General features: G+C 45.9%; 1 protein-coding gene across 1 annotated transcript in view; it reads right to left on the bottom strand.

The window, feature by feature from the left end:
• The window catches only part of ROR1 (receptor tyrosine kinase like orphan receptor 1), a 238,830-nt gene extending 212,544 nt beyond the window's left edge, over positions 1-26,286 (bottom strand). The window contains exon 1 of the mRNA XM_064147040.1: positions 25,916-26,286. Within this exon, the coding sequence (XP_064003110.1) occupies positions 25,916-26,015 (100 nt within the window). The 5' untranslated portion in view covers positions 26,016-26,286. The remainder of the gene's footprint in view (positions 1-25,915) is intronic.
• Positions 26,287-27,507: the final 1,221 nt, after the last annotated feature.

Genomic DNA, 27,507 nt, shown 5'->3' with positions numbered 1-27,507 from the left:
TTTTCAATCACAGCTCTTTTCAAAGTGAAAAAGCTGCAAAAAGAAGTTGAGTCCTTTTAGTTCAAGCTGTAGATGTTAGGACTAGATGTCCATTGCAAACTGCAGTTAAAATGGAGAATTCCACGAGCAAACCAGTCACCAGAAATGGGGCACTAAAAGGTCCACGTGAGTGAGTAACTCTGAGTAAATAGCCTTGCTTGAAGAATCACACAGCTACAGATAGCCCCTGCCAGGCACCCAAGGTAAATGATGTGTTTCTACACTAAACTAGCCTGATTCATTTCTGCAGAGTTGAGTCTGTGTAGTTAAAACAAACTCTGACCAAAAATATCTTTTTTGTTTATAAGAGTTTGCTTTCCAAATCATTCCTCAGAACTTGTCTCTAAAGATAGTATTTTCCAAACACCTCATCCTCTGGGCTGCAGATGAATCCTCTGGAAAGGAAAGGCACCTGGGTGAATTCAGGACTTCATAGAATCACAGAATACATCTCATTGGAAGAGACCTCAAAAATCATCCAGTCCAACCCTTAACCCAACACTGAAGGGTCCAATATTAAACCACGTCCCAAGTGCCAGCTCCACACACCACTTGAACACCCTCAGTCATGTCACTTTAAAATCATAAAATCAACCAGGTTGGAAGAGACCTCCAAGATCATCCAGACCAACCTAGCACCCAGCCCTAGCCAATCAACTACACCATTGCACTAAGTGCCCCAGCCAGTCTTTTCTTCCACACCTCCAGGCACGGCGACTCCACCACCTCCCTGGGCAGCCCATTCCAATGCCAATCACTCTCTCTGCTAAGAACTTCCTCCTAACATCCAGCCTAAACCTCCCCAGCACAACTTGAGACTATGTCCCCTTCTTCTGTTGATGGTTGGTTGGTGGAAGAGCCCAACCCCACCTGGCTCCAGCCTCCCTTCAGGTAGTTGCAGACAGCAATGAGGTCTGCCCTCAGCCTCTTTGACTATAAAGGTTCAAACCTTGGTACTGTCCTTCTGCAGGGACCGTGCACATGGATTCCCAAGAGATATATGTGCATCAGGGAAGGCGTCTGTGCTGAAAAAGCCAGTTTCAGGATCAGACCTCAGCCTTCATTCTGTGATACTTTAAAGGAAAACTACAAAGTGAGACTAAGTCTGCAGTACAATGAAGATTACTCCAGCCCAAGTCTAGGTAAAGAAGAACAAAAGCTGCTCTCATACCCTCTCACCCCCCTTTCACCTGTCTCCCTGCCTGCTTTTATGACATTTCATCCAAAAAATGTATTTTGTTATATGTGGTCTTAAAAGTTTGGAAGAAACCAAGTGAGCTCTCGAATGGGCTGTAGCACGTTAATGATACCGTGCTCTCTCCTGGCTTCCTGCCAACGAGTGAACAGTGCCAACATTTGCAGACTTCCAACAGGAAATTAAATAACTGCCCTGTTGGAAATATAAACCCATTTACAGTGGTCAGACCTGCATTTTCCAAAACAATGAGAGAGTTTGTGCACGTAAAATCTGTCAGAAGATTTAGCTCAACAAACAGGGAACAAAGCCTTATGAAAAGGTGTTTTACACAGGTCTACAAATTAGAGCTCTCTCAGGTGTATTTCCTGACCTAAGGCTTATACAGGAATAATTATAAGGGTCTTTACAGAGTTTACTGGACACACACCCCCACCTCCATGGCCCATGACTGAAGATGAACAGAAGAACTGCTTATATTCTTTCATTTGCTTCTTCAGAAGTGCTTTGAGCAGCTTATAACATGCCTGCTGCAGATTTGGGACAGCTTGTGCTTTTTTTTTCATATGGTGTGTGACTTTTGGTCAAATCTATGCTCTGGGCCACTGTTCCTCCTCACACTTCATTGTATATTGAAGGGAGAGGCAACTCCTGTGACTGCTGAAGTTAAGAGAGGTTTACCACTGACTTCACCACCACTGAGATCCAGACTGTAAAAGTATTGGAGAAGGAAGCCTGCTCCTTATAGAATCCAGTAAGACCAGCATGTTAGGCTTTAGAAGGGACTTCTGGAGATCATCCAGTCCAACTCCCCTGTTAAACCAGGGGCACCCATAGCAGGTTGCTAAGGATCACAACATCCAGGTGGGTTTGGAACAACTCCAGAGAAGGAGACTTCACAACCTCTCTGGACAACCTCTGGCACCTGTGAAGCCTCCTGGGTTTCAGTTTGCGCTTGATGTCCCTTGTCCTGTCACTGGGCATAACAAAAAAAAGGTATGGCTCCATCCTCCTGCCCTCCATCCTTTAGACACTGATAAGCATGGAGAACATCTTCATACAGGTGTTTATACACAACCCAGACTGTGAGATGAATCCTGTCCAGGCCCTGCAGGTACAATACACAATAAACCAAATATTATTCTGCAAGTACAGTTCTTTAGCAAATTTGATTCTCATCTTCATTCTTCTTCTTCACCCTGCAATTGCAACTGTTCTCCTCCACCAGCTCCTTCCAAGCAGGAAGGAATACCTACTACTTCCAATAGTACCTTCCAAGAACTATTCCCATTTAGAATCAGAAATGACACAGACACAAGAGCCAGGAGAGGAACAGAAGGGAGGCAGCACATCAGCCAGCAGCAGGATAGTTCAATAACCATGAATAGCAGCAGCAGAATTTCCACACCTGAGGGATTAGAAAGTTGCCTCTCACTGTAGCCAGTACCAAGACCATGATAAGTATAGCCTTATCCCCTAAGATTATTTCATTTTTAAAGCAACATCATGCACTAGTGCAAACCAGCTACACCTTACCTATTTGTCAGTGAAAATGTCACTACATTCAGTGTAAACAGTCTAGGTCTGCAGGTACTGAACACTTTCCCCCTCCCCCCAATAGTGTAGCCTTGTATTTTCACACAGTAGGGCCTTTCATTGAAGGAGCTGAACTTGTATTACACAGGTGGGTAAACATTATTATCAGACTTCACACAGACTAGGAAGGAGACAAATAGTTGCAGGCTAAGTCAATGACAAAGCTGAAGCAGAATGGCATTCTCTGCTCCAAGTCAGCAGCCAGCTCTCTGGAATAAAGACAACTTGCAAGAGAAATAGTTTGTGGGGGCAAGCCCACTAACCAAGTTGCTCCCAGTAATAAAAGTTAAATGGGAGTAAGTGCTTGAAAAAATCCTGTTTCCCTAAGAAACACTCTAAAGCAGGACTGAAGAGCCACAAAAAGACAAAACTACCTACATACAATCATACAATGGTATAGTTTGGAAGGGACCTCCAAAGCTCATCTATTCCAACCCCCTGCAATCAGCAAGGACATCCTCCACTAGCTTAGGCTGCCTAGAGCCTCGTAGAGCTTGACCTTTAGTATCTCCAACGATGGGGCCTCAACTGAGCAACATGTTCCAGTGTTCCACTACCCTCATGGTAAAGACTTTCCTCCTAACATCCAACCTAAATGTCCTCTAATTTCAAACCATGGTCCCCTGTCCTATCACTGCAGGCCTCTGCAAACAGTCCTTCTGCAGCCTTCTTGTAGACCCCCTTCAGGTACTGGAAGGCTGCTACTGGGTCTCCCCACAGCCTTCTCTTCTCCAGGCTGCACAACCCCAGCTCCCTCAGCCTGTCCTCAGCTATAGTTTTGTGTCCCCTTGGAAAAAATCTCAGAATTTTGCACAAACTTAGTGTCAGTGAAGTAGAAAGATGCCTCTACATCACTGCTTTTATTGCCCCATCCCTTCTTTCTCTCCTGCCACACAAGGTGGGCTGAGGCCCTTGGAAAATGTTGGCAATTACACCATTGCCCTGGCAAGCAGTAAATCATTTGCATCTTTTAGACTCACATTCTGCATAAAGTCATTTGTCTCGTGAATAGAAAGGTAAAAACAGCCTATTTGCAAGTGGCAGGAACGGTAGCAGCAGGGCTACAGCCTTAAAAAGTCTCTCTGAGATGTCAGACGCCTCAGGACACCACTAACCACTGGGCAGGTCTCACTTTCAAGTCTCACTTGTAAATGAAAAACAACTCAAATTCTCACTCTCTTAGGCCCTGCTCCAGAAAGGCACTCAAAGTGAGTATCTAAACACCAAACTGGTCCCATTTTAATCAACTGGACGCCTCCAGTGTTTACAGTTACAATATACGTTTAAGTGCTTTTCTGGATTGGGGCCTCAGGCAGAGATTGTTACTTAACACTTCCTTCAAGGTATCTCGCCAGCTTCTTGTGCCTCAACAAACTTCATCTATTTTCCACCCACTGCATCTCCTGTTGGTTCTTGAACAAACACAGATGTCCCCAGTCTGAACACTTCACATATTGCCACCACAGTAATCTAGGAACTGGCAGATATTAAATTAAAAGGCAAGTTGCTCCTTTCTAAGTTTTCCTCAAGACAAGAATAAATTAGCAACACTCATGTCAACAGAACAAAAAGGCAAACACAGGCAGTGCTGCATATGCCCGGGCAGGGGGGGGCAAAGGGAGATGATAGGAGAAGGGAAAATAAAGCAGCCCTGCAGAGGAGGTAACAGCTTGAGGCATTTTTCCTCACCACAGCAATTGCCTCTGTAAAAAGATTAGCAGGAGGAGCTCTCACTTCTCACAGTGGCTGATAAAGCACCAGATCCTGCCATCAGAAAGAGTGAAGACATCTGCAGCAAGGCCCCATGGAAGAATTTTTTTTTAAGAAGAGCATTTCCAGCAGCAGTTTGTACAGAATGGCTTCTCCACCAACCTCTCCTTGCACTATGTAATGTAAAGACTGTGTAGAGCCATTTCAGTTGGAAAAGACCTCTACAATCATCAGGTCCAATCTCCAACTGAAGACCACAATGGCCAGTAAACCATGTGCCAAAGTGTCATGTCCACGCATTTCTTGAACACCTCCAGAGACAGTGACTCTACCAACTCCCTGGGCAGCCTGTTCCAATGCCTAACTGCTCTTTCAGACTTGTTTGTTTGGTCCCTAGACCAGGGTGATGAAACATGGAAGCAAAATGATGCATCCCAGTTAGATGAGACACCATCACAGCACATGGACCAAGAAGTGCTGGCAGCTCTTTAGCCTCTTCTCCTCCCAGCTCCTTCATCACAAAGAGTAATCCCACAGACGGCAATGGAATTATTTAAGTAATCAAAGGGAGCAACTTCTTTTAAATCAGAGCTGAAGAAACTGCTTAGACCTCAAAACAGTCAGCAGGGGATCACTCTGAAAAAACAAGACTCCCAAGGACCGTGAAAAAAAACCAAACTGGAGAGCAGAGATTAGAAAGAAGGAAAGAAGCAGCATGCAGAGGAAGGAGTATCACATGCTTTTCTAACTGCACCTCTTAATTGAAAGAATACAGCTCTGGGCTCAGTGAGTTAATGTTGCTGCACATCTCTCCTACAACACACATTTTTAAAAGGGATACATTCCTGCTCTTCAAATTGCCAAAGGATTTACATTCATCTGGCCACAGCATGTTACAGAACCAAAAGACATTACAAAAAGATAATCTCTGAAACCCTCTGCTGTTATTCATGTATTGAAACATAAGTAAGATATTAGGAGTTTGGAAGCTGTCAAGACATTTCTCTGTGTGATACAACAGAAGTCAGAACCAGACATTATCCACCTCCTAGGAAAGGCCTCCACTGGGCACTAGAAAAATCAAAGGCCAGAAATCTTTTGAGGGGTTGACATTACTTTGTGAAATTAAATCATTATAAGTATAGTTCCCACTCATATAAAACTGATTTTATTTGGGATAGAAAGCTTCTAATATAAACAAAGTTTAGGATAGAAAAACAGATCAATCAATTTAGCTGTTCTGTCAAAGACTGTGACAGCTCTGTCATTCACTAATATCATTATAGGATCTAAGCACCTGAACATCTGGAATGTGCTCCCCAGGGAACTTTCCCGCTGAAAACGTAAATCACAGGATCTCAGAATGACCACGCTAAAGTAGGGGCACCCACATCAGTTTGCTCAGGATGACAATGTTCAGATGGCTTTGGAGTCTGTCTAAAGACAGGGACTCCACAACCTCTCTGGGCAGCCTGCTCGAGGGCTCCAGCACTCTCACAACAAACAGGTTTCTCCTGCTATTCAGATGGAACCTTCTAGGTTCCGGTTTGTGCCCGGTGCCCCTCATCCTGCCGCTGGGCACCAATGAAACGAGTCTGGCCCCATCCTCTTGTTCCTCCCCAGTTTAGCACTGAGAAGATTCCCCTCTCAGGCTGCTCATCTCCAGACTAAGTAGTCCAGGTCTCTCAGCCTTTCCTCCTCACAGAGATGCTTTGGCAGCTTTGTAGCCTCCACCGGACTGTCTCCAGTAGCCCCTTCTCTCTCTTGAACTGGGAAGCTCCAGCTGTGGCCTCACTAGGGCAGAGTAGAGGAGGAGGAGAGTCTCCCTCAACCTGCTGGCCACACGATTTTCCTCAGGCATGCCAGTGGTGCAGATGGATTTTTTTTTTAAATAACCAAATCCACTAAAACCTGGAAAAGCAGAAAAAGCCCTGGAAACTACCCTGTCATTAGTGATCCTGCATTGTATTAGACCAGACATGTCTCTTCCTGGAAACAAATTGATTGCATCTCTTGGTAAATCAGTTCCAGAGGGGATGATATAGAGCAACCACTTCTGCTCCACTGAGTTCTTCAGGACCAGGGAACGCTCTCACACATGGGTACCCCCCCTTCTAGGTACAGTTTCAATACTTTATTATAGCTTAAACACTGAAACCATCATGAGAAAGGTATATACACAATACTTACGGCTCACTGGCTACAGCCATAGGGAGAAACTACAGTGCTGAGTAAGACATGAGAAACAATCCCAAGTAGCTCTACTGATCAAAGGGCAGGCTATACTCTCCTTATCCCACTGGCCAGCAGAGCTGCCAAGATGCGTAGATAGCAGAGCTGGTCGGCTGCCATCTCAACAGGTAGGCATCTGGGAGCCACACATCATGGTGGTAAGACTGCTGCCATTCCAGCTCCCCTGCCCACGCTCTCGGTTTACATGTGTCCAGAATTCTGTGACATGTGTCCATTGCATCCCAGAATCCTGAACCAAGGAGAACCAAACCCCTCCTTTATTTGGAATACTACCTTTCCCTACTGCTCATGCGCATACCTGCAAGCCCTGCTTCTCCTGGATCTTATCTTTAGTAACCTAGTGATTATTGCCTTGTTGCAACTTCTGATCACACTCAACACAACTCTTCTCTCTTACACCTTCTGAAATTAAAGAATAAGCATCATCTGCTTAGAAACACAAAACACAGGTGGCCAAGAGAGCCAATGGACCAGTGTGGCCAGTAGGACAAGGGAGGTTATTCTGCCCCTGGACTCAGCACTGCTCAGGCCACACCTTGAGTGCTGTGTCCAGTTCTGGGCTCCCAATTCAAGAGAGATGTTGAGGTGCTGGAAGGTGTCCAGCAGAGGGCGACAAAGCTGGTGAGGGGCCTGGAGCACAGCCCTGTGAGGAGAGGCTGAGGGAGCTGGGGGTGTGCAGCCTGCAGAAGAGGAGGCTCAGGGGTGACCTCAGTGCCTGTCTACAACTACCTGAAGGGAGGCTGTAGCCAGGTGGGGTTGGTCTCTTCTGCCAAGCAACCAGCAACAGAACAAGGCGACACAGTCTCAAGTTGTGCTGGGGAAGGTCTAAGCTGGATATCAGGAGGAAGTTGTTGGCAGAGAGAGTGATTGGCATTGGAATGGGCTGCCCAGGGAGGTGGTGGAGTCACCATCCCTGGAGGTGTTGAAGAAAAGACTGGATAGGGCACTTAGTGCCGTGGTCTGGTTGATTTGCTACAGCTGGGCGATAGGTTGGACTGAATGATCTTGGAGGTCTCTTCCAACCTGGTTGATTCTATGAACTGATGAGCTGGAACTGCTGCATCACTTGGTGGTACCTTACATTTTCCTCCTGTTCATCACATGCATGTAAGAATTGAAGCACATCCCACCTCTAACACCAGAGCAGGGCATTCATTTAAAGGTGCAATTGCCCTGTGCTTTGGGCACATGTACAAAAAAATGTCTTTTTTTTTTGCGGGGGAGGAAGAGGGGAAACAAACACCAAAAACCCCACCAACCAAAAAAACCCATGCAGCATGCCAAGTATGTCATGGAGCAAGTACCAGTGCCCATTGCTACCCATTTCTGATGTCGAAGTGCTAGTCCAACTATTCTTTGCAGAGCAGAAATTTACATGAAAGCCTTGCAGCATGCTTGGAAAGTCAAGAACTTTGGAGTTTTGCTGAAGCAAAAGAAGTGGATATTTTCAAAACATGGACTCTGCAATGAAGACTAAGCAGCATCAGTCAACAGCATGCATTTATTCTGCCTTTCTTCTGCATTTACATTCGCATAAGGAAGAACAGGTTTGGTCAAAACATCTTCCTGTGACTTCAAAGTTTCAATTAAGCAAAGCGTATCCCCAAATTAAAGGGATGTTAATAAGAAACATCTAAGCAGATGTTAGCTGACACAAGAACACACTAAAACCCAAACAAAACCCCAGGGTTTTTAAATTGCCAATAGAAATGATTTGACAGAGTAGCTCAATAGCATAGTCACATCTGGAGGACTGTGTCCAGTTCTGGACTCCCTGGTGCAAGAGAGACAAGGAACTACTGGAGAGAGTCCAGTGCAGAGCTATGAAGATGGAGGGGGGACTGGAGTATCTTTGTGAGGAGTAAAGGCTGAGAGACCTGGGACTACTTAGCCTGCAGAAGAGCAGCCTGAAAGAGGATCTGCTCAGTGCTCAGCAAGAGCTAAAGAGAGGGGGACAAGAGGATAGGGCCAGACTCTTCTCAGTGGTGCGCAGTAACACGACAGGAGACAACAGGCATAAAATAGCACCCAGGAGGTTCCACCAGAACAGCAGAAGAAACATCTTTGTTATGAGGATGCTGGAGCGCTGGAACAGGCTGCCCAGAGAGGTTGTGGAGCAACCTTCTCTGGAAAGACTCCAAATCCAGCTGGACATGGTGATTCTGGGCAAACTGCTGGTGACTCTGAGCGAACCAGGTGACCCTGTTTTAGCAAGAGCGTTAAGACTAGATCTGCAGAGGTCACTTCCAACCCCTACCACACTGGGATTCTGTCATAGCCCCAACGTGTGCTCTGTTCCTCATAAAAGAATGTGAGTGAATATGCAGCTGCACTCTGGGATGATGCTTTCAAACACTCAGAGTCTCTAAATAAGCCCTCTACCAAAGACAAGATAAACCACAAAGTTCAGTGTACACTATTTCACCTCCAAATCTCAGAGTTACATACAGGGGAAAAAACAAATCCACTTGGGGAAATTTAGTGTTAGCACCCGCTTTCCAGTCTTTAGTTTGTGCTCTCCTGAGGTGACCCTCCTGTATATTACATCTTTGGACATTCTAGTATCTAGCTATAAGGGAGACGGCAACCCTAGAAATGCCTTGGATTAAAACTGGCCCAGGACAGAACCTGTTGGTGCAGGCCAGAAGAGGGCTGCCAAAACCTCGCCTGCCAGGTGCACCCCTTTTCCAACACATTTTCACCTGGGCTTTTATCCAAAATAAACCACTGAAGACCCAAACCCCAAACATCAAAGATGAATGAACATAAAATATCCAAAATGCTTCCTAGTCTGGCTGAAGCTAGTGAATTCTGCAGAACTCAAGCAAGGATCAAACCTTGTGCAACAGGAAGAAGACACTTCAAGCTGAATTCCCTTTCGCTTTGTCTGAACAGATGTTTAATAGATTCAGGCAGAACAGAGAAATCCTGAAGATTATAAAATCCTTTTTCTCTGTCAGAAAGAAATCACTCATTTCAGAACTCCACCAAGTGATGAGAAAATTAATACCAACCAAAGAAGCCACATAAGAGACTAAAACCAGAAGCTATTTTCCAATCAAAAGAGCTAATTTAAATGCACAGCATTAAACATGTATCTTTTTCTTTGTATCTTTATATTCCTCCAAAATGTGAAGCTCATGCTCAGAGAATTACCATTACTCTCCCTGAACTGCGCATGCAATTACTAAATATAGTCTTGAAGAATAAATATTGTCTCAAGTAGCAAAAGCTTTCATCAAACACTGTAAATGCTCTCCTGACATACAAATGGATTTTAAATTTGGAAATGAAACTGCTTATTTCAAGCCACACATCCCATAGGAGAAATATTCCTAGTAGAAATAAATGCTATCTTTCCAATAGGATTTGACTGAATTCTGTATCATTTATTTCTAGGCAAATCAGATATCTTTTAATTTCCTAGCAATTATTTCTTTAAGAAAGAAAAAAAGGCAGGATATTATGGTTAAGGTTGGTAAAGGACATGAGAACATCTATGGAACACCAAGTGTAACCATTTGCATTTGGCTGTTCATTTGAACCCCATGATGGTATGAAAGCCATGCAAAGGAGGTTGGATAATATTTTGTTTAGTGAAATCAAATACCCCCTGAGCAGCTATTTTTCCTGTATGCAAAGCATTTGCTTTCTCCCTTCCCCCACAGAGCTATGCAAGAAGAGACACTGTTTTCTCATATGGCAAGTGCTTTAAATGACAGTCGTCTTTCATCCCTGAAAGCTGAGACAGCTTCACATCACAGTATGGATAGCACAGATCAAAACTATCCCTTCTCCCAAGGCACTTGGTGCAGGAAGCAGCAGTAACAGTAGACTCTGCCCAGAGACAAAACCCAAAGTGTTCGAATTTCACACATTCTGCAGGGGACACAGCAGCTATGGGAAAAGGGGCACCAGCACAACTCCAGACCACCTAAAGCTGCCCAGAAGAGAAAAACCTGGGGATGCTGGTTGACAGCCAGCTGAACATGAGCCAGTGTGTGCCCAGGTGGCCAAAAAGACCAACAGTATCCTGGCTTAGATCAGCAGCAGTGTGGCCAGCAGGAGTAGGATTGTCCCCCTGTACTCAACACTGGTGAGCCCACACCTTGAGTACTGGGTTCAGTTTTGGGGCCCCCACTCCATGAAAGACAGTGAAGGCCTGAAGCAGGTCTGAAGAAAAACAACAAAGCTGGTGAAAGGTCTGGAGAACAGGACTGGTGAGGAGCAGCTGAGGAACTGGGGTTGTTTAGCCTAGAGAAAAGCAGTCGGAGGGGAAACGACCTGACTCCCTGAAAGGAGGTCACAATGAGGTGAGGATTGGCCTCTTCTCCCTAGTAACAAGTGATAGGATGAAAGGAAATAGCCTCAAGTTGCACCAGGGCAGCTTTAGGTTGGCTGTTAGAAGAAACTTCTTCACTGAAAGCATTCTCAAAAACTGCAACAGGCAGCCCAGGGAGGTGGTGGAATCCCCATCCCTGGAGGTGCTTTAAAGACACAGAGATGTGGTGCTCAGTGACATGGTTCAGCACCAGAATTGCTAGAGTTAGAGAATAGTTGGACTTGATCTTAAAGGTCTTTTCCAACCAAAATGATTATACCATAGAATAGAATCATGGAATGGTTTAGGTTGAAAGTGGCCTCAAAGATCATCCAGTTTCAACTCCCAGACATAGGCAGGGACACCTCCCCCTACAACAGGTCAATCAAGGCCTCATCCAACCTGGCCCTGGACACTTCCAGGCAGGGAGCAGCCACAACCTCCCTGGGCAACCTGTGCCAGTGTCTCACCACCCTCACTGCAAAGAATCCTTTCCTAACATCTGCTTTGAATCTCCCCTCTGCCAGTTTAAACCCTATCCTCCCGGTCCTGTCATTACCAGACCTTGTCAATAGTCCCCAGCCTTCCTGTAGGCTCCCTTCAGATACTGGAAGGCTAACAGAAGATGTCCTCAAAGCCTTCTCTTCTCCAGGCTTATAGAATGCCATAGAACAAATACAAATCTAGTGCTGACATTATTTTTAACAAAAACATTGGTGTTAGAAAAAACTTTGACGTAAGGAGAAGAAGTTCCGAATCCAACCTGTTCTTTCCGACAGGACAGCAGCTCCCATCACAAGCCCAGTACATCATTTTACACAGGAAATATTTCAGCTGACTGGAAACATTTGCCTGCTAAACGACCTCAAAGTTACATTATGTGTATTCTTTAAAGGTTTCTGGCAGAAAATCTGTCAGACTGGTGCTCAGATGGCCTATTTTAATCAGTGTGGCAGAAAATCTGTCAGACCGGGGCTCAGATGGGCTATTTTCATCGCTGTTGCTGAATGACTGAGGATCAGAACCACTTGTAGGATCTTTAAGATAGCAAAGCAAGCAGACACCACAAATTAGCATTTCCTTCCTGCACCTCAGTCATCTTCACTATAATCCCCAACCACCTGTACTGTCAGTAATTTACAATAACCAATAGCAGGATAATACCAAGCCTTGATACTTGATGAAATAAAAGCTAAATTAGCACCATAATCCTTCAAGAACCTAAGTGCCCTCTCAAGGAGCCTGACATTGGCTTATACAGGCAAGGGGAGGATAGAAGTCTAGAAAATTAGCTTCAGTGGGATAATGCAACAAAAGCAAAAGGAAGTTGAGCCTCCATATCATCACATATCTATCCTTTGCAGTTTTTCCACTGATGTTACAGTTCTTCTGACAGATGGGTACACAGACACCTCTCAGGGAATTACACTGACTATACACACACTTAATCCCCTACTTGTAGCATCGAGACAGAATTCTTCCCCTGAGGCCTCTTCAGTTATTACAATTAGTCTATGTGAAGTTCTCTTTGATAATCTCAGCAGATAATAAGTAGCAGCAGGAATAGTGTAACAGAACATCCGACAATTACAGGGTTGGGGCAGGGCTTGGACTAGATGACCTTTGGGGGTCACTTCCAACCCAGACCATTTTATGATTTCTGTAGAGCTGACAAAAAATTCATATCCACGTATAGGACTGTGCAGAGGTCTGCACTCTTCCCAAACCAAAGGGAGTAAGAGTAATGTTCTCCCTGCTATGACCCTTGCTGTATGGTCTGAGATGCCCCAGGCAACAGCTTCCCTCATTTACTGACGGAACAGGAAAAGCCATCACAGAACTACAGAACTGTTTTGGTTGGAAAAGATCTTTAAGATCAAGCCCAACCATTAACCCATCACTGCCAGGTCACCACTAAGCCATGTTCCCCTCAGCATCACATCTCCAGGGCTTTCAAATTCCTCTCAGGATAACGATTCCACCACTGCCCTGAGTAGTCTGTCCCAGGGCTTGACAACCCTTCGGGAGTTATCAGGAATAAAGGAATGGGACAGTTGGCTTAATGCCCGACCTCATCTACTTTGCCCTAAACAACACCACAAGCAAATCCCTGACATTCCCTGTAGATTTTCAGCCCAAAATGAAGATGAACTCAAAGCTCCTCATATCTGGACCATATTTGCAGCTATGAAAAGTAGGAGATCACAGATCTTAATAGCAGTCCACATGGAACATTAAATTTCTGCACATAAAATATTCTCAAGTTCTGTGAAACTTTTACAACTGCTCAGGGTTCACTACACAACCAGTCATAAAAGTCAGAGATACTCATTAGGATTTAAAAGAAGACTGTGTGTTAAAAAAATATATATAAATCACAAGACCAGAATGGAAGAGCATAAATCACATCCTGTAAACAGACTTTCAAAGGAAAAATGGCAAATCAGATACCATCTCCCTACTGTATTATGGAGAATACCTTCTTTTGATCCATGATGAATTAGAATTTTGTTAATGACTAAGATTCTTCCATAGTGTGAGGATGCCCTTACAGATTCTTCCCCTGCTTGATCCTCTTTCTGGAGAATGTATCTATTAGAATAACCTAAAAGAAGCAAAAAAACCTGCAGCAGTTATTTTTAGCTGGGCATCCAAAAGCATCTTCCTAAAACTCTTTGCTGTACTAAAAATCTGGTTTATGAACATTGTAAAATCAGAGTCATGGAATTGTTTTGGATGGAAAACAGCTTTAAGATTGAGTCCAAAAGTTAACCCAGCACTTCCAGGTCACCACTAAATCATGACCCCCCGCACCACATCTAGCTATCTTTTAAATCCCTCCAGGTATCCTCTACCATTTCCCTGGGCAGCCTGTTCCAGGGCTTGACAACCCTTTGGGGGAAGAAATTGTTCCCCATGTCCAACCTAAATCTCCCTTGGTGCAACTTGAGGCCATTTCCTATCAATTGCTACTCGGGAGAAGAGATGAGCCCCTACCTGGCTCCAACCTCCTTTCAGGGAGTTGAAGAGAAGCAGAAAGTCTCCCCTCAGCCTCCTTTTCACCAGGCTCAACAACTCCAGTTCCCTCAGCTGCTCCTCACCAGCCCTGTTCTCCAGACCCTTTATCAGCTTATTTGCCATTCTCCCAACCAACTCCAGCACCTCAGTGTCTCTCCTCTAGTGAAGGGCCCCAAACTGAACACAAGATTCAAGCTGCAGTCTCACTGCTGTTCTTAATGCCACGAAGAACATGTGTTTTATAACATATCCCACACAGGAAACATCAAGGGAGAGAAAACAACAACATCCAGCTTCCATCTCAGCAGCAGAATGACCCACAACTTCAGAGAAGCAGTGCTTAGAGATACCATGGTCTCACCCTGCTGGGGAACGGGGGCTGTGCTCCACTGCTGCCTGCACTACAACACATTCTGTTACCCCACACCAGGTTTCAATTATACTTTTCTTACTCAACTTCAGATTTACTTATTTTAAAGGACACAACTTTAACAATAAATCTCCTGGACAGCGATAATTAAAAGCTAAATCTTGCCCTGAGCTGGACTTCCAAAGTCTGTGAGGAATGTTCACAGCCCATTTATTTATTCCAGCATTGTGTCAGTTATTAAATTACAGTAAATTAAAACCACAGTGACAGACCAATAGCTAAAATAAATGAGGCCAGTTGCATCTCACTTACAAAGGTTGCCAGGCTTGGGCTCTGAGTGGTTGCCAAGAAAAGTAAACTGAAAAGTAAGGGGCCCTCAGATCAAGGATGTCCTCTCATGGCCATGAAGTGTTGCCACCTCAGAGATGGCAGCAGCCTGGGATTCCCCAGTTAATCACAGCTGCTTGATACAATACTGGGGAAAAGACCATGCACTCAAACCTCATCATAGAATCATAGAATGGTTTAGGTTGGAAGAGACCTCAAAGATCATCCGGTTTCAACTCCCAGACATAGGCAGGGACACCTCCCACTACAACAGGTTGCTCAAGCCCTCATTCAACCTGGCCTTGAACATCAGGCCACAACCTCCCTGGGCAACCTGTGCCAGTGTCTCACCACCCTCACTGCAAAGAACCCTTTCCTAACATCTACTTTGAATCTCCCCTATGACAGTTTAAACCCATTCCTCCTTGTCCTGTCATTACAAGACCTTGTCAGCAGTCCCTCCCCAGCCTTCTTGTATGTCCCCTTCAGATACTGGAAGGCCACTCTAAGGTCTCCTCAAAGCCTTCTCCTCTCCAGGCTGAAGAGCCCCAGCTCTTTTAACCTGTCCTCATAGCAGAGCTGCTGCAGCCCTCTGATCATCTTCATGGCCCTCCTCTGTACTTGCTCTAACAGTTTGTTGTAGTTTTTGTACTGGGGGCTCCAGAACTGCACACAGTACTCCAGGTGGGGTCTGAGCATCTACTAGCTAAGCAGCAGCCAGCTTCCAACCAGGTGGAGCTTCCAGAAGGACTTGCTAACAGAGCAAAAGCAATTCTATCTAACAGTAGCAAAATGCATCAAATGCCCAGACAGCGCCTGAGCAAAGGAAAAAACCAACATTTGGAATTTAGTTATTAGCTGATAGCTACTTCTAAACACCTTCACTGTTACTGACCAGCCTCCCTCTTAGAATCCTAGAGTTGTTACAGTTGGAAAAGACCTCTAAGATCAGGAACCAGCTCAACAGTCAACCAAAGATCACCAAGGCCATAAAACTATGTACCAAAGTGCCATGTCCACATGTTTTCTGAACACCTCCAGGTATGGTGACTCCACAGCCTCCCTGGGCAGCCTGTTCCAATGGCTGACCACTCTTGCAGGAAAGACATCGTTTCTAATATCCAGCCTAAACCTTCCCTGGCACCATTTCAGGCCATTTCCTCTTGCTGCCAGCTTCTCAGCTGTGGGATTTTACCAGCCCTTCCTGGCTACTCAGCTCTCAGAGAAGCTCTGTGCTTCTACTCTTCATTAAAAAGCAAAGGGCACACAAATCAAAACTGAGAATCATTGTTTCATTTGGATAGAAGCTTTAACTATAGGTCGAAAGTGGTGATTCTGCCTCTCTGCTCTGCTATAGTGAGACCTCACCTGGAGTGCAGTGCCCAGCTCTTGGGATCCCAACACAAGAAGAACATGGACCTGCTTGAGCAGGTCCAGAGGAGAGCCAGAGATGTGATTAGAGGGCTGGAGTACCTCTCCCATGAAGACGGGCTAGGAGAATTGGGGCTGTTCAGCCTGGAGAGGAGAAGGCTCCAGGGACAAATTCAATCTACGTTTCAGTATCTAAGTGGGAATTACAAGAAGGCTGGTGAAGGACTGTTTAGAAAGGCTTGCAACGACAGGATGAGGAGCAACAGTTTGAAACTGGAGCAGGGGAGATTTAGGTTGGACATCAGGAAGTTCTTTATGGTGAGAGTGGTGAAACATCAAGGATGTAGTTGAGGATGTGGCCCAGGGCAGCCTGATCTAGTTGGAAGGGTCCCTGCTGACTGCAGGGGAGATGAACAAGATGATCTTTGAGGGTCCCTTCCAACCCCATGCAATCTGTGAAAAGAATTCAGTAAATACTCAATATTAGAACAGTAAGTCAATGGTCATAAGCAAGGATCCATCTACTTCTGTTCTGCTACCTTTGGAAAGCATTTAATGACATAAATCCATTTCCCTGACAATCAGCTGGGCATTAAATGACCTCTGGTTCTGGGTGAAACACACTGACAGCAGAGCTCAAAGTGACGCTCTCTATGCTGAGCTTGTTCTGCATAAAGAGAGAGGTCTCCGTCATGCTACAGATTTTCACTGAAGATAATGCCTTTTAAAAAGAGGGGGAAAAAAATAAATCCAAACATATGGAATGAATAATTAACATAGAAAATTAAACCCCAAAACACACAGAACGCTTGTTACTTATAGAGCACATCAAATATTTCAGAGTAAACAAAGCAATTACAAAGATACTCCCCTTTTATTTGAAGCCAAGTTCATTTTGGAGAAGAGATGTTCAACCATGATAACTGACCTCTTACAGGAAAAACTGGGAGAGGCACAAGCTGTTGTAAATACAGAGTAGACTCAGACATACAATAACTCGATGCAAGTGTCACAGACTTGCTGTCCAATAAAGGCAACACCTCTCTGTGCAGTGAAAGGTGAGGAAGCACAAGCTTTGCAAAGAGGACCTCACTTGATCAAAACCAGATCTAATCCCAGTTCTAAAAAGTGATATTTTTGTTTTGTTCATGGCTTCTGCTAGACACTGCTCTGTGTCCACAATCACACTTATCTTCCAGGACAGAATTACTGCAACTGAATTCAAGAGAAAGAAAACAAACTCCCCTCTCCAAGTGACATATACCACAGATGTTCAGAGGGATGGATGGTGAGGTGGTGAGACAGGCTGGTGCTACACAGTGACAGCACTATGACACTGCTTTTTTCTTCCTCCAACCAAATCAAAAAGGTCACTTTGTAGCTCAGAGCAGTAAGCAGCACAGGCATCATTAATTTTTACTTAAATATTTTTTTAAAGCTTTATCAAACACAAGAATTATCTGAAATTATTCAAAACACCTTTCAGTTTTTGCTGAGAGAAGATCAGGAACACACCCACCTGACCTCAGGGGCATAATGATCCTGGACTAAGCCTTTCTGGTTTCTTCCAGATGTCTATCTCAAGGACTTCAACAATTAGCAGTTCCATAACATGTTCATATTTGCAGCAAAATGTCTCTGGCAAGCTGGTTTATATTATCCAAACATACCCAGTGCATAATGTTGTGTAACAAAAGCTGGTACCAAATCAAAGAAAGAATAAAAGAGAAATGCTCACCACAACCAACAGACTCTCCTAGGAGACCATCAAGACTTTAATGGGCCTGTTGTATGTGCTTCAGACTTTCCAGGATGTCCATCAGCCCAGCCTTGTCACCACACTCTGCAATTCATTCCACTACCCTGGTATTTTGCTGGTTACCTAAGAGTCCTTATACATGTGTTACTATCTTTACACTCTTGCTTTTAAACTGAAGCCTTCGGGAAGAAGATTCCTGTTATCACATACTCACATTCTGCTCAAAATCAGACAAAGGCTCTCTGGAAGATGGTGGAAAAGTCACTTCCACTGAAAATACTTTCACATAGCAAGGGTTGTAACTTTTCTACAGCACTAGTGCCAAAGGAAATGCTTAGACAAAAACAGAATAGCACAAATTAATCTATGTACTACTGGAAGTGCTGCCAACGCCTTTCAAACAATGGTATTAAGCCTTACTAGGATCCACTCTTGCTCTCAGATCTAAGCCCACATTCTGCACTCAGAAACTCATCAGCTATGCTAATGAAAGGTGGCACTTTTCCCTATGAATGTCCCTCCTGCCTTTTATCTACATATTGTTAGAGACTGAAGGAGAAAACCAGCTTCTTTTCAACGATGTATTGGCCCCACAAGAAGGTATGAAGTACCAGGCATGATTTTAAAAGAGCCCTACTAAAACTTCTCACTCACTGCAGCATCTCAAGCAACTTTCATTTCTTCTGACCAGGCTTCTGAAGCCTGTCCCTTATATCCTTTCTGATGAGGCTTTGAGAAGAGCTCAACTCTTCCACGTAAATGTGGTAAGAGCTAAAGGTCCTTGTGAGTTTTGAAAACAAAGTCACATAGACCATAGAATTCTTCCTTCTCCATCATGAACTCTCAGCACTACAGCACACAGTGTAGCCATGATGGTCTGTATTGAACAGCCACAGTGTGGTCATCCTCAGGCTGAACATTACATTTGCACCATCAATCCTTTAAAGCATGGCTTAGCACCTTAATGAGGGCCTATGTCACCTTCTTCAGAGGAGGACAGCATAGCTGTCTCTGCCCCATCAATCCTTTAAAGCATGGCTTAGCACCTTAATGAAGGCCTGTGCCACCTCTTCAGAGACAGCTACTCTGTCTTACACTGAAGAGGAATGCTCACGCTGTGAATCTGGAAGTGCACATCCTTCCAAAGATAATCTCAAGTTCTAAGGGTAAGAAAAGCACAGACTCATATATTTTCAGTCTCTGGAGGGAATGTGTGATGAGGTTACAAAGTTGCTGAACATTTTTCCTTGCTTATCTCTGATCTTTCCATTTCCCATGGCCTGCTGCTGTGCTCTGACACAGAGCTTCACCACTCCCATCTCCTTCCCAGATCCGCCTGGAGCAGATGCGCAGAACTCTGCTGCAGCCAGAATGGAGCATCTGGGAAGGGGACAGAAGTACACACAACTGACAGCCCTCAGAGGTAGGGAGCAGAAGGTCACAGGAAGCCACCATGAAGTCTCAGTCTCAATATGTGACCCAGGCAGTTTGAAAAAACCACCACAAGTTTTAATGAAATGCAGGCTTCCCCTGGGGTCTCCACTGTTTTCTGAAGAACTCATCTAGTTATGAAACTCTGCCATCACGGATTGGGATGGCTAAGCCCTAATGTAAACCCAAATACCTGTTACTGAGTGAAAGCATGTCTTTGTACAACACAACCCAGAGCAGGGCAGCAGCAGCAGTTATAAAAACCATGCAAAGCCTGCACAAGGTTACCAGCACTTCTGCTTTTCAGGAGGTGTGTGTCTTCCCTCTGTAAATAGGGACTGCTTTCATTTTAAAGCGCAGATCTCCTTTCCCTTCAACCATCCCAAAGCACCACGCACATACCCAGGCTCCCTGCCTCCAACACAACAGAAAGGCCCAAGCGGGTAAAGCCGCGCCTGGACCAGCACCAGAGAACCAGCAGGTAATTGTCCTGATCCAGCGGACAGGGAGATGCTGCCCAGACCCTGCCAACATCAGTGATGCAGAATACTTCCCACAAGAGACCAGTTTTTGTTGTTCAGTCTGCTGTGAAGGTGGCTCTGCAGCACCTCGCTGATCAAACACAAGCAGAGCCTCTGTGCAGCTGACCGAAGGGACTTTGTTAAAAGAGGATATCAAGTACAATTACTCCGTGGAACTCAGTGGAAGTAACAAAGCAGACTTGACCTAGGCTTTCTTCTGCTTCAGAGCCCATTTCATGCCTCCAGCATGAACTCCAGCTAACAACTTGTTGAAATACATTAGAAAAAGCCTAGCGTTGCACACAGCACACTGCTGGCCCCGCAATCAATTTACACTGGTCAGCGTCTCCTCAGCAGGACTGATGTGGCTTTCTGCTCCTGCTGGTGACCATTCTGCACTATTTTTTCAGGAATCTTATCTAACTAATCAGCTTCCAGATCTGTGTCCAGCCCAGCGATCTGCACCATGGGATTCTTTTCACACATCACTAGCCATTTCCTTTCATACCCTGCTCTGCAGCTCTGCTTGCAAACAGTGGCACTGCGATGTCTCCACTTCAGGAGGAGATCCTGGAAAGCAATCTTCCTCACTACAGGATGCTGGCAGAGAAGTATGCTGAGAAGTCTGCGTTATTAATTTCCCTCACCAACGGGTTCCTTTCTAAAGCTACTTCTTTTTCCCAAGCTGCCTGACTTTGGCAGAGCACCGTTTTCAATATCACATTGCATTACATTCCAAATACACTCAACTTCTTTTCTTTTACATTATACTCCCAAGAATCATAATATCGACCAGGTTGGAAGAGACCTGCAAGATCACCCAGTCCAACCTAGCACCCAGCCCTAGCCAATCAAGTAGACCATGGCACTAAGTGCCTCTCCCAGTCTTTTCTTCAACACCTCCAGGGATGGTGACTCCACCACCTCCCTGGGCAGCCCATTCCAATGCCAATCACTCTCTCTGACAACAACTTCCTCCTAACATCCAGCCTAGACCTCCCCCAGCACAACTTGAGACTGTGTCCCCTTCTTCTGTTGCTGCTTGCCTGGCTACCCTTTGGGTAGTTGTAGACAGCAATGAGGTCTGCCCTGAGCCTCCTCTTCTGCAGGCTGCACACCCCCAGCTCCCTCAGCCTCTCCTCACAGGGCTGTGCTCCAGGCCTCTCACCAGCTTCGTTGCCCTTCTCTGGACAAGTTCCAGTACCTCAACATCTCTCTTGAATTGAGAAGACCTAAAAGAACTTTGTTACTAACTAATGGTGCTACCTAGAATTTTACTACTACATAACACACTAGTGGCATCTATTTAAGCTGAAATTATCCTATCTCAGCAAACTTCACAGCCTTTCTGTGCATTCTGTCATTCCAGTTTAATTAGAAGACATTAAACATAGAATTATAGAATGGTTTAGGTTGGAAGGGACCTCAAAGATCACCCAGTTCCAATGCCCCGCCATAGGCAGGGACACCTCCCACTAGAACACAACCAAGCCACTCACAAACCACACTCCTGGGGAGGGGGTGGGAGCTGTCATTTTGCTTGTAGACAGGTAGATAAATTTGTAACTTCTACAGCATCTCACCAAAAGAAATTTTACACCAAATGTAAAATATCAGGAATTTCAGGAGGTTTTAATTCACCACAAAGCATGTAAAACTGCACTCACCACACCAACTGAGGCATCCTCCAGCTAGCACCAGGATTCTGCTAGCATTTCCAAAGACTCACAGACAACTGCTCTCATTTACTCATTTCACTGTCGATTCATTGACTTTCTGTATCTTTATGAAAAGAATGAAACAGAAGCCAGGATGGAAGAAGCCTCACAAAGTCACTTAACTATTAACTGCTGCCTCATTCTCAATCAACCCAAAATTTCTTTAAGCTGTGATTCAGGGAGCTGGTTCCAGAGTCTCCCCAGTGCTGCACTAGAAACTGTTTCCTACCATACAACCAGATTCAGATTTTACATAAACCTTCCCTCTGCTTTTAAGGCAAGAGTTAGCTGATTTTTTTTTGAAAGCAGAAACTCAGATCAGAGATAGCATCTTATCAATAAAATAACTTCATTTGATATTCATGTCAGTGTTTCAGTCTGTAGGAGTCACTATCACAATCCAAGCTGTGCTATCAATCACTGTCACACTTCTGCCTACGCAGGGCTGGGTGTGAGACCTTCCAGCTTTTGCCTCATAGAGGCTGCCTCATTTCTTCGGGCTCAGAGAAAAATTTCACCTGGGAAATACCAGCACCAGAGCTACAGCAAGGTGAGAAACTCACACTGAAACAGGAGATAAAACACGATTTTGCAGTCAAAAAATAACCACAGCTCACTCTGCCAGCTTACTAAAAACTGTTTCTGAAGACAGAAAATCTCTAAAACACACCCAGGTGTGCAAACAGAAAATCTGCCACTGAGGAGGACTGAAATTTCTTGCAAGGCTTGGGAGGAGAAAAAAAAAATGGGTGTTTTACACTTTTGCATTAGTTAACTTTCTAAGTATTTCTGGCCTGCCAAGGCTATGTGGAAAGCAGCTGCCTTTAGTTAGAGACTCCGAGGTGCTCTTCAGAGTCTCAAAAGGCTGCTGCATTTCTACACGCGTTTCCAAAGAGCGGTGTCTTGTGTCACACCTCAGGGAAGGATTTTTTTGCCCCCTCTTACGTTTAGGCATTTGTATTTAAAATCCATACACAAGCTTTAAACCACTTCCCTGCCCAGATGTCATTTGCAATGTTTTAACTTAAAGGTCCTCCGTGTAGATAATCAACTCAGCAGTTTCAGTAGGCGTTAATTAGAGGAACAAAGAATGTCCTGAAGATAATTTGTTGATACTTCAAGCAACTTCTCTTCAAGAAATGCAAGACTACAATCACGGTAAGCCAAATCTACACTCATCCTCTTACAGGCTTAAGGCAACAAAAGCATTTTGTTTGTTTGTGAAGGCATAAGTCGATACCGCCTGAAACTGCAGGCTGTTGACCTATAGATGAAACAATTAACCACTGGGGTATTAAAGTGACTAATCAAGAGCTGGGGAACTTTATCTGACAAGAGGCAACTTTCAAAGAAATCAGCAGTATCCCCTCTAATCTAAACCATAATCTAGAGATCTGCGTGTTTACTACGTGCTTTCTAAATGTCTCTTCCATTGTGACTCCTCCCAAAGTTACATGATAGGGAATAATAATCAAGACAAAGTAGTAACATCCACGGTCAGATACTGCAAAGAATAAACGTCATCCAAATCGGGAGAGTTCCTGTTACTTATAATGATATTAACTATGTGGTTTTATTCAGAGCCTTTAGCCAGCCCATGTGCACCCTCGGGAAGAGCATGCACTGAAGACAGCATGAATGTACAAAGGGAAAGGGGCTTTTTGTTTTGTTTTGCTCTCTACAAGGAAAGGTCATTGACAAAAAGGAAGCAGCAGGAGACAGGGGGAAAAGCGAAGGGGAAAAGGCAAAAAAGAGCTTTTGGAAGGCAAAACAGTTTTGGTTGCTTGACAATATCTCAACTGAATGGATGACCTGGTAATAATCCCCACCTCCCCCTCCCCCCCCAAAAAAAAGAGATGTGACAATAGCTGTGCAGGTTCCTGGCCTCCAAGCAGACACATCTCTGACATGTCCTACTGAGCTGCATCAGCCTACCCACACGAGGCCATTTGTGCACATCTGTATATGTTTACTGGATCTGAGTGTCAAACTGGGAAGTCTCTGGAGTGGGAATCATCTCTTCACAGATGTTTGGACCAAGTACAGCACAATAAGGCTCTGATCCTTCTGGACCTCAGGGAGCCCAAACTACTCCTCAATATTTTCACTGTGTTATACTGTCAGATTTTGGACTCCCAGCCCATTATTTCTGGTACTAGAAGTTAGGCTACTACCAGAGATGGACTCTCCTTGTAGTCCTTATTTGACATACTTGGAGAGAGGGAGGAAACAAAAGTCTTTTCCTCATTTAATGGTCCATATTCTATCTTTTTGAAATAATGTGAGGGTGGAAGGGTAGGGATTGAAGCATTATTTACAGCTGGCTGGGTTTCTGATGAAGCAAAATCTGCTCACCCAGCACAAGAGCTACCATTAAAGAAATCTATAAAACACTTATTATAAAGTTGGTTGATCAATTATTGTCAGACTTTCAGGATCCCTTACTCCTCTAAACAACCTAGATCTTTAACAAGGTGGTAAAGAAGCTGTTAACATGTGATAGCTATTTATCCATACAAAATAAATCAATCATTCAATCTGCCCTTGAGTCAACACTGCAAAGTTTTGTCACTGATATTACTTAAAATACAGGAACTGTTTCACTGTGGAAAGGAAGTGTGCCTAATGACTATATTAATAGTGGTGATAGTGGTGGTAATAAAGGTGATTTCACAATGAAAGATGCCTCCCAGCAGAATTCATCATAAAAGATACTTCCCAGGAGAATTCAGGATAAATAAAAAGCAGCCTGTTTCAGACCCAACGTGATCAGCTGCTTTATGTTCATAGTTTGGGTTTGGGTTTTTTTTCCCTCCCCTACAGGCTCTTTCAAAACTCAGAAAATTTCCTACTAAACCCCTAAAGTTTTGAAATATCTGAAAAAAAAAACAGGCTAAGAGATGGCCTTGCCCCTCCAATCCACTTTTTAAGAACACAGTTAATTGTTGAGCACATCCAGCACTCCCTGGAGACGCTAGAAAACACCACTTGAACATTTTCCCACTGAGATGTCATGGAGAAATCCTGCCCTAAGCCAGAACATCATGCAGACACTGACTCTGCACCAGGAGACTCCTGTGTCCAGCAGTCACACTGTGATTATCTGAAAAGTCACTCAAACAGATTCACTGCAGAACACACAAAGCCAGGTAATGGCATCATTAGAGACATGCTGAAACCCAGCGAGAAATTCTGGCACACCCACACGACCAGAGTGTTGTATCTGTTGGCTGGGACGTTTCAAAGGCAGTTATGCACTAGTATCTGCAATTTGCCTTAGAGGTTTTACAGCCGCAGCTTTTCCAGGTCTGAACTGCTAAGAATTTAAACTCATCAGCTTTATCTCGTCAGTGTTCACTTTCCCCCCCTTTCTTTAAATATAAAATATGGCCATTTTACCAAGCAGGACTTTTCAGAAGTGGCTTCTGATTTAAGGACCCACCATAAAATACCTCGAAGGCGCTGCTGCAGTTTGCAACTATCCAGCTCTTACTGAAATTCTCATGCAAGCATCCAAAACCACTGCTCGATTTTTTACTGCCTTGGCCTCAGAAATCAGTCCTTCTTGCCTCATTCCATCGAGGTCCCTTTATGCATGTGCCATGCTACTCTTTAAACCCAAATCATCTGCCAAAGGCTGAAGTAAAAATGCTAATAAAACAGAAGGGGCGCAACATAAATCCTACTTGTTAAAACCAAACCACAGAGGATTTCTTACAGATTTTTTGGTTTTAAAATATATATATAACAACACACAAAGAAAGTTTAAAAACTTCTTGGAAGACCACAAGGGCGATGAAAAGGCAAAACTTCCCCGAAAGCTGGAGCTAAAGGACAAGTCATCATTGATAACAGCATCTCGGGAACCATCCATCACGTACCCAAAGCCGGATCGCCTGGGAATGGTTACACTTGGCTAATAACTCGGCCCAACAACTTGGAGGGGCTTTTTACGAAGCAATTAAACACAGCTCGAGTATAAAACTAGGAGTTCGTTAACGGGAAGCTGTGGGACAAGAGTGCTGGAGCCGCCGGGCTCCCCAGAGGACAGAAGAGCCGCGCAGTCCCGCGGCGAGCCGGCGTCCCGCAGCCGGCCCCGCTCGCCCTCACAGCCGGGGCCGGGCCCCGCTGCGCCGGACCCCACGCGAGGCGGCAACAACGGTCCGGCCGCCCTCCCAGGCGCACATACACCGCCCTCCCACCCGGGCGTCCCCGGGCATCCCGCCGCGGGCCGGGGCAGGCTCCCGCGGGACCAAACCCGGGACGCGACCACGCACATCCCTTACCTTGCGTGGCGTCCCCCAGCTCCGCCCGGCTGCCCGCCCGCAGCAGCAGGAGCAGCGGGAGCAGCAGGAGGCTCCCGTCCCCGCCGCCCGGCTGCTGCATTCCTGAGCCGGCGCCGCTCTTACTCCCACATCCACCGCGCAGCGCCGGCGTCCCGGGCCGGTCCCGCGTAGCGCCGACGGGGCCGCGTCTCCTCTCGAACCGTCCCACGCCGCGCCCTCGGGGCTGAGCTGTCCTGACGGGCGGGGAAGCGAGAGCACGAGCGGCCGCCGCCTTCGCCGCTCTCAGCCCCTCACTTGTCACTTTGCGCCAGCTCCGCACTCCGCTCGGCCCGGCCCCGACCGAGCCGCCCCCCCTCCGCACACCGGCTCCGCCGCCTCAGGCCGGCCGCGCAGCGCCCCCTGCTGCCCTCCTCAGCGCCGCTGCTGCGCCGCTTCCCGCCCGCCCGCGCGCAGCCCGGCCCCGCGCGCCGCAGCGGGGCGCTCGCCTCTCCCTGCCGCTCCCCGCCGGGCGCCATTTCCTTGGCGGCTGCCAGGTACCCCTTGGCCTGTGAGCCTGGGGCCCTGCGGGTGCGAGGGGCCAGACACAGTGCTCCACGGCTGAGGTGCTTCTTCACAGCCCACCTCACGCCTTCCTTTTTGGAACAGGTGGATTTAGGAGGGCACCAGTTGGGGTTACCGTCCCTTCCCCTCTCCGTTTTGCTTTCCAGGCATCTGTCACTCACACAGACAGCACGATCTGTGCCACCTGGGAGGAAAAGCTCTTTTCCAGACAGGATCCAGTTTTGTTATGTGCTGCCTCCAGCCCTGATCTTCACAGGTGTCTTCATCGAGCGTGGAGAGGTTTAGCCTGGAAGGAACACATGAAGGTCATCCGCTCCAGCCCCACTGGAGCCGGCAGGGGCAGCTGCACCAGAGCAGGTTGCTCAGAGCCCCCAGCAACCTGGCCTGCAGTGGCTTCCAGCAATCAAGCATCTGCCACCTCTCTGGGCAACCCAGGACGAGGTCTCACCACCCTCAGTGGAAAAAGTGTCTTCTTGTATCAAGTCTGGATCTCTCTTTTTGGTTCAAACCCCTTGTCCTGTCACAATAAAGCCCTGCTAAAAAGTCCTTCCCCATCTTTCTTATCAGCCCCTTTAAGTATTGGATGGCCACAAAAGGTCCCCCAGAGCCTTCTCCAGGCTGAACGACCCCAACAGTCTTCCCTGGGTCTCTTCCTGGTCTCCCCCTACTGCGCACAAGAGCTGGAATATCTTGTCAGGAAACTCCCCTGAGAAACCTCCCCGGCCGTGAGGGGCTCCATGTCACTGCTGAGGTGCTGAAGTTACTGTCTGAGGGCATCCAGCTCAGCAGAGCCAGCAGAGGCCAGCCAGCACCTTCCCTGCGTGCCAGAGCTTCCCTCAGGCCTCGCGGTGGGCAGTGCTCGGATGCTACAGGGCACAGTGGGCAGTGGGCAGTGGGCTGCCCGGGGAGGTGGTGGAGTCGCCGTCCCTGGAGCTGTTCAAGGCAGGATTGGACGTGGCACAAGGTCTAGCCTTGAGCTCTGTGGTAAAGGGTTGGACTTGATGATCTGTGAGGTCTCTTCCAGCCTTGGT

Source organism: Pogoniulus pusillus, chromosome 8 (assembly GCF_015220805.1).
Source record: "Pogoniulus pusillus isolate bPogPus1 chromosome 8, bPogPus1.pri, whole genome shotgun sequence".
Lineage (NCBI taxonomy): Eukaryota > Metazoa > Chordata > Aves > Piciformes > Lybiidae > Pogoniulus > Pogoniulus pusillus.
Note: the sequence above shows the minus strand (reverse complement) of the source record. Positions and strands in the feature narration are given on the sequence as shown.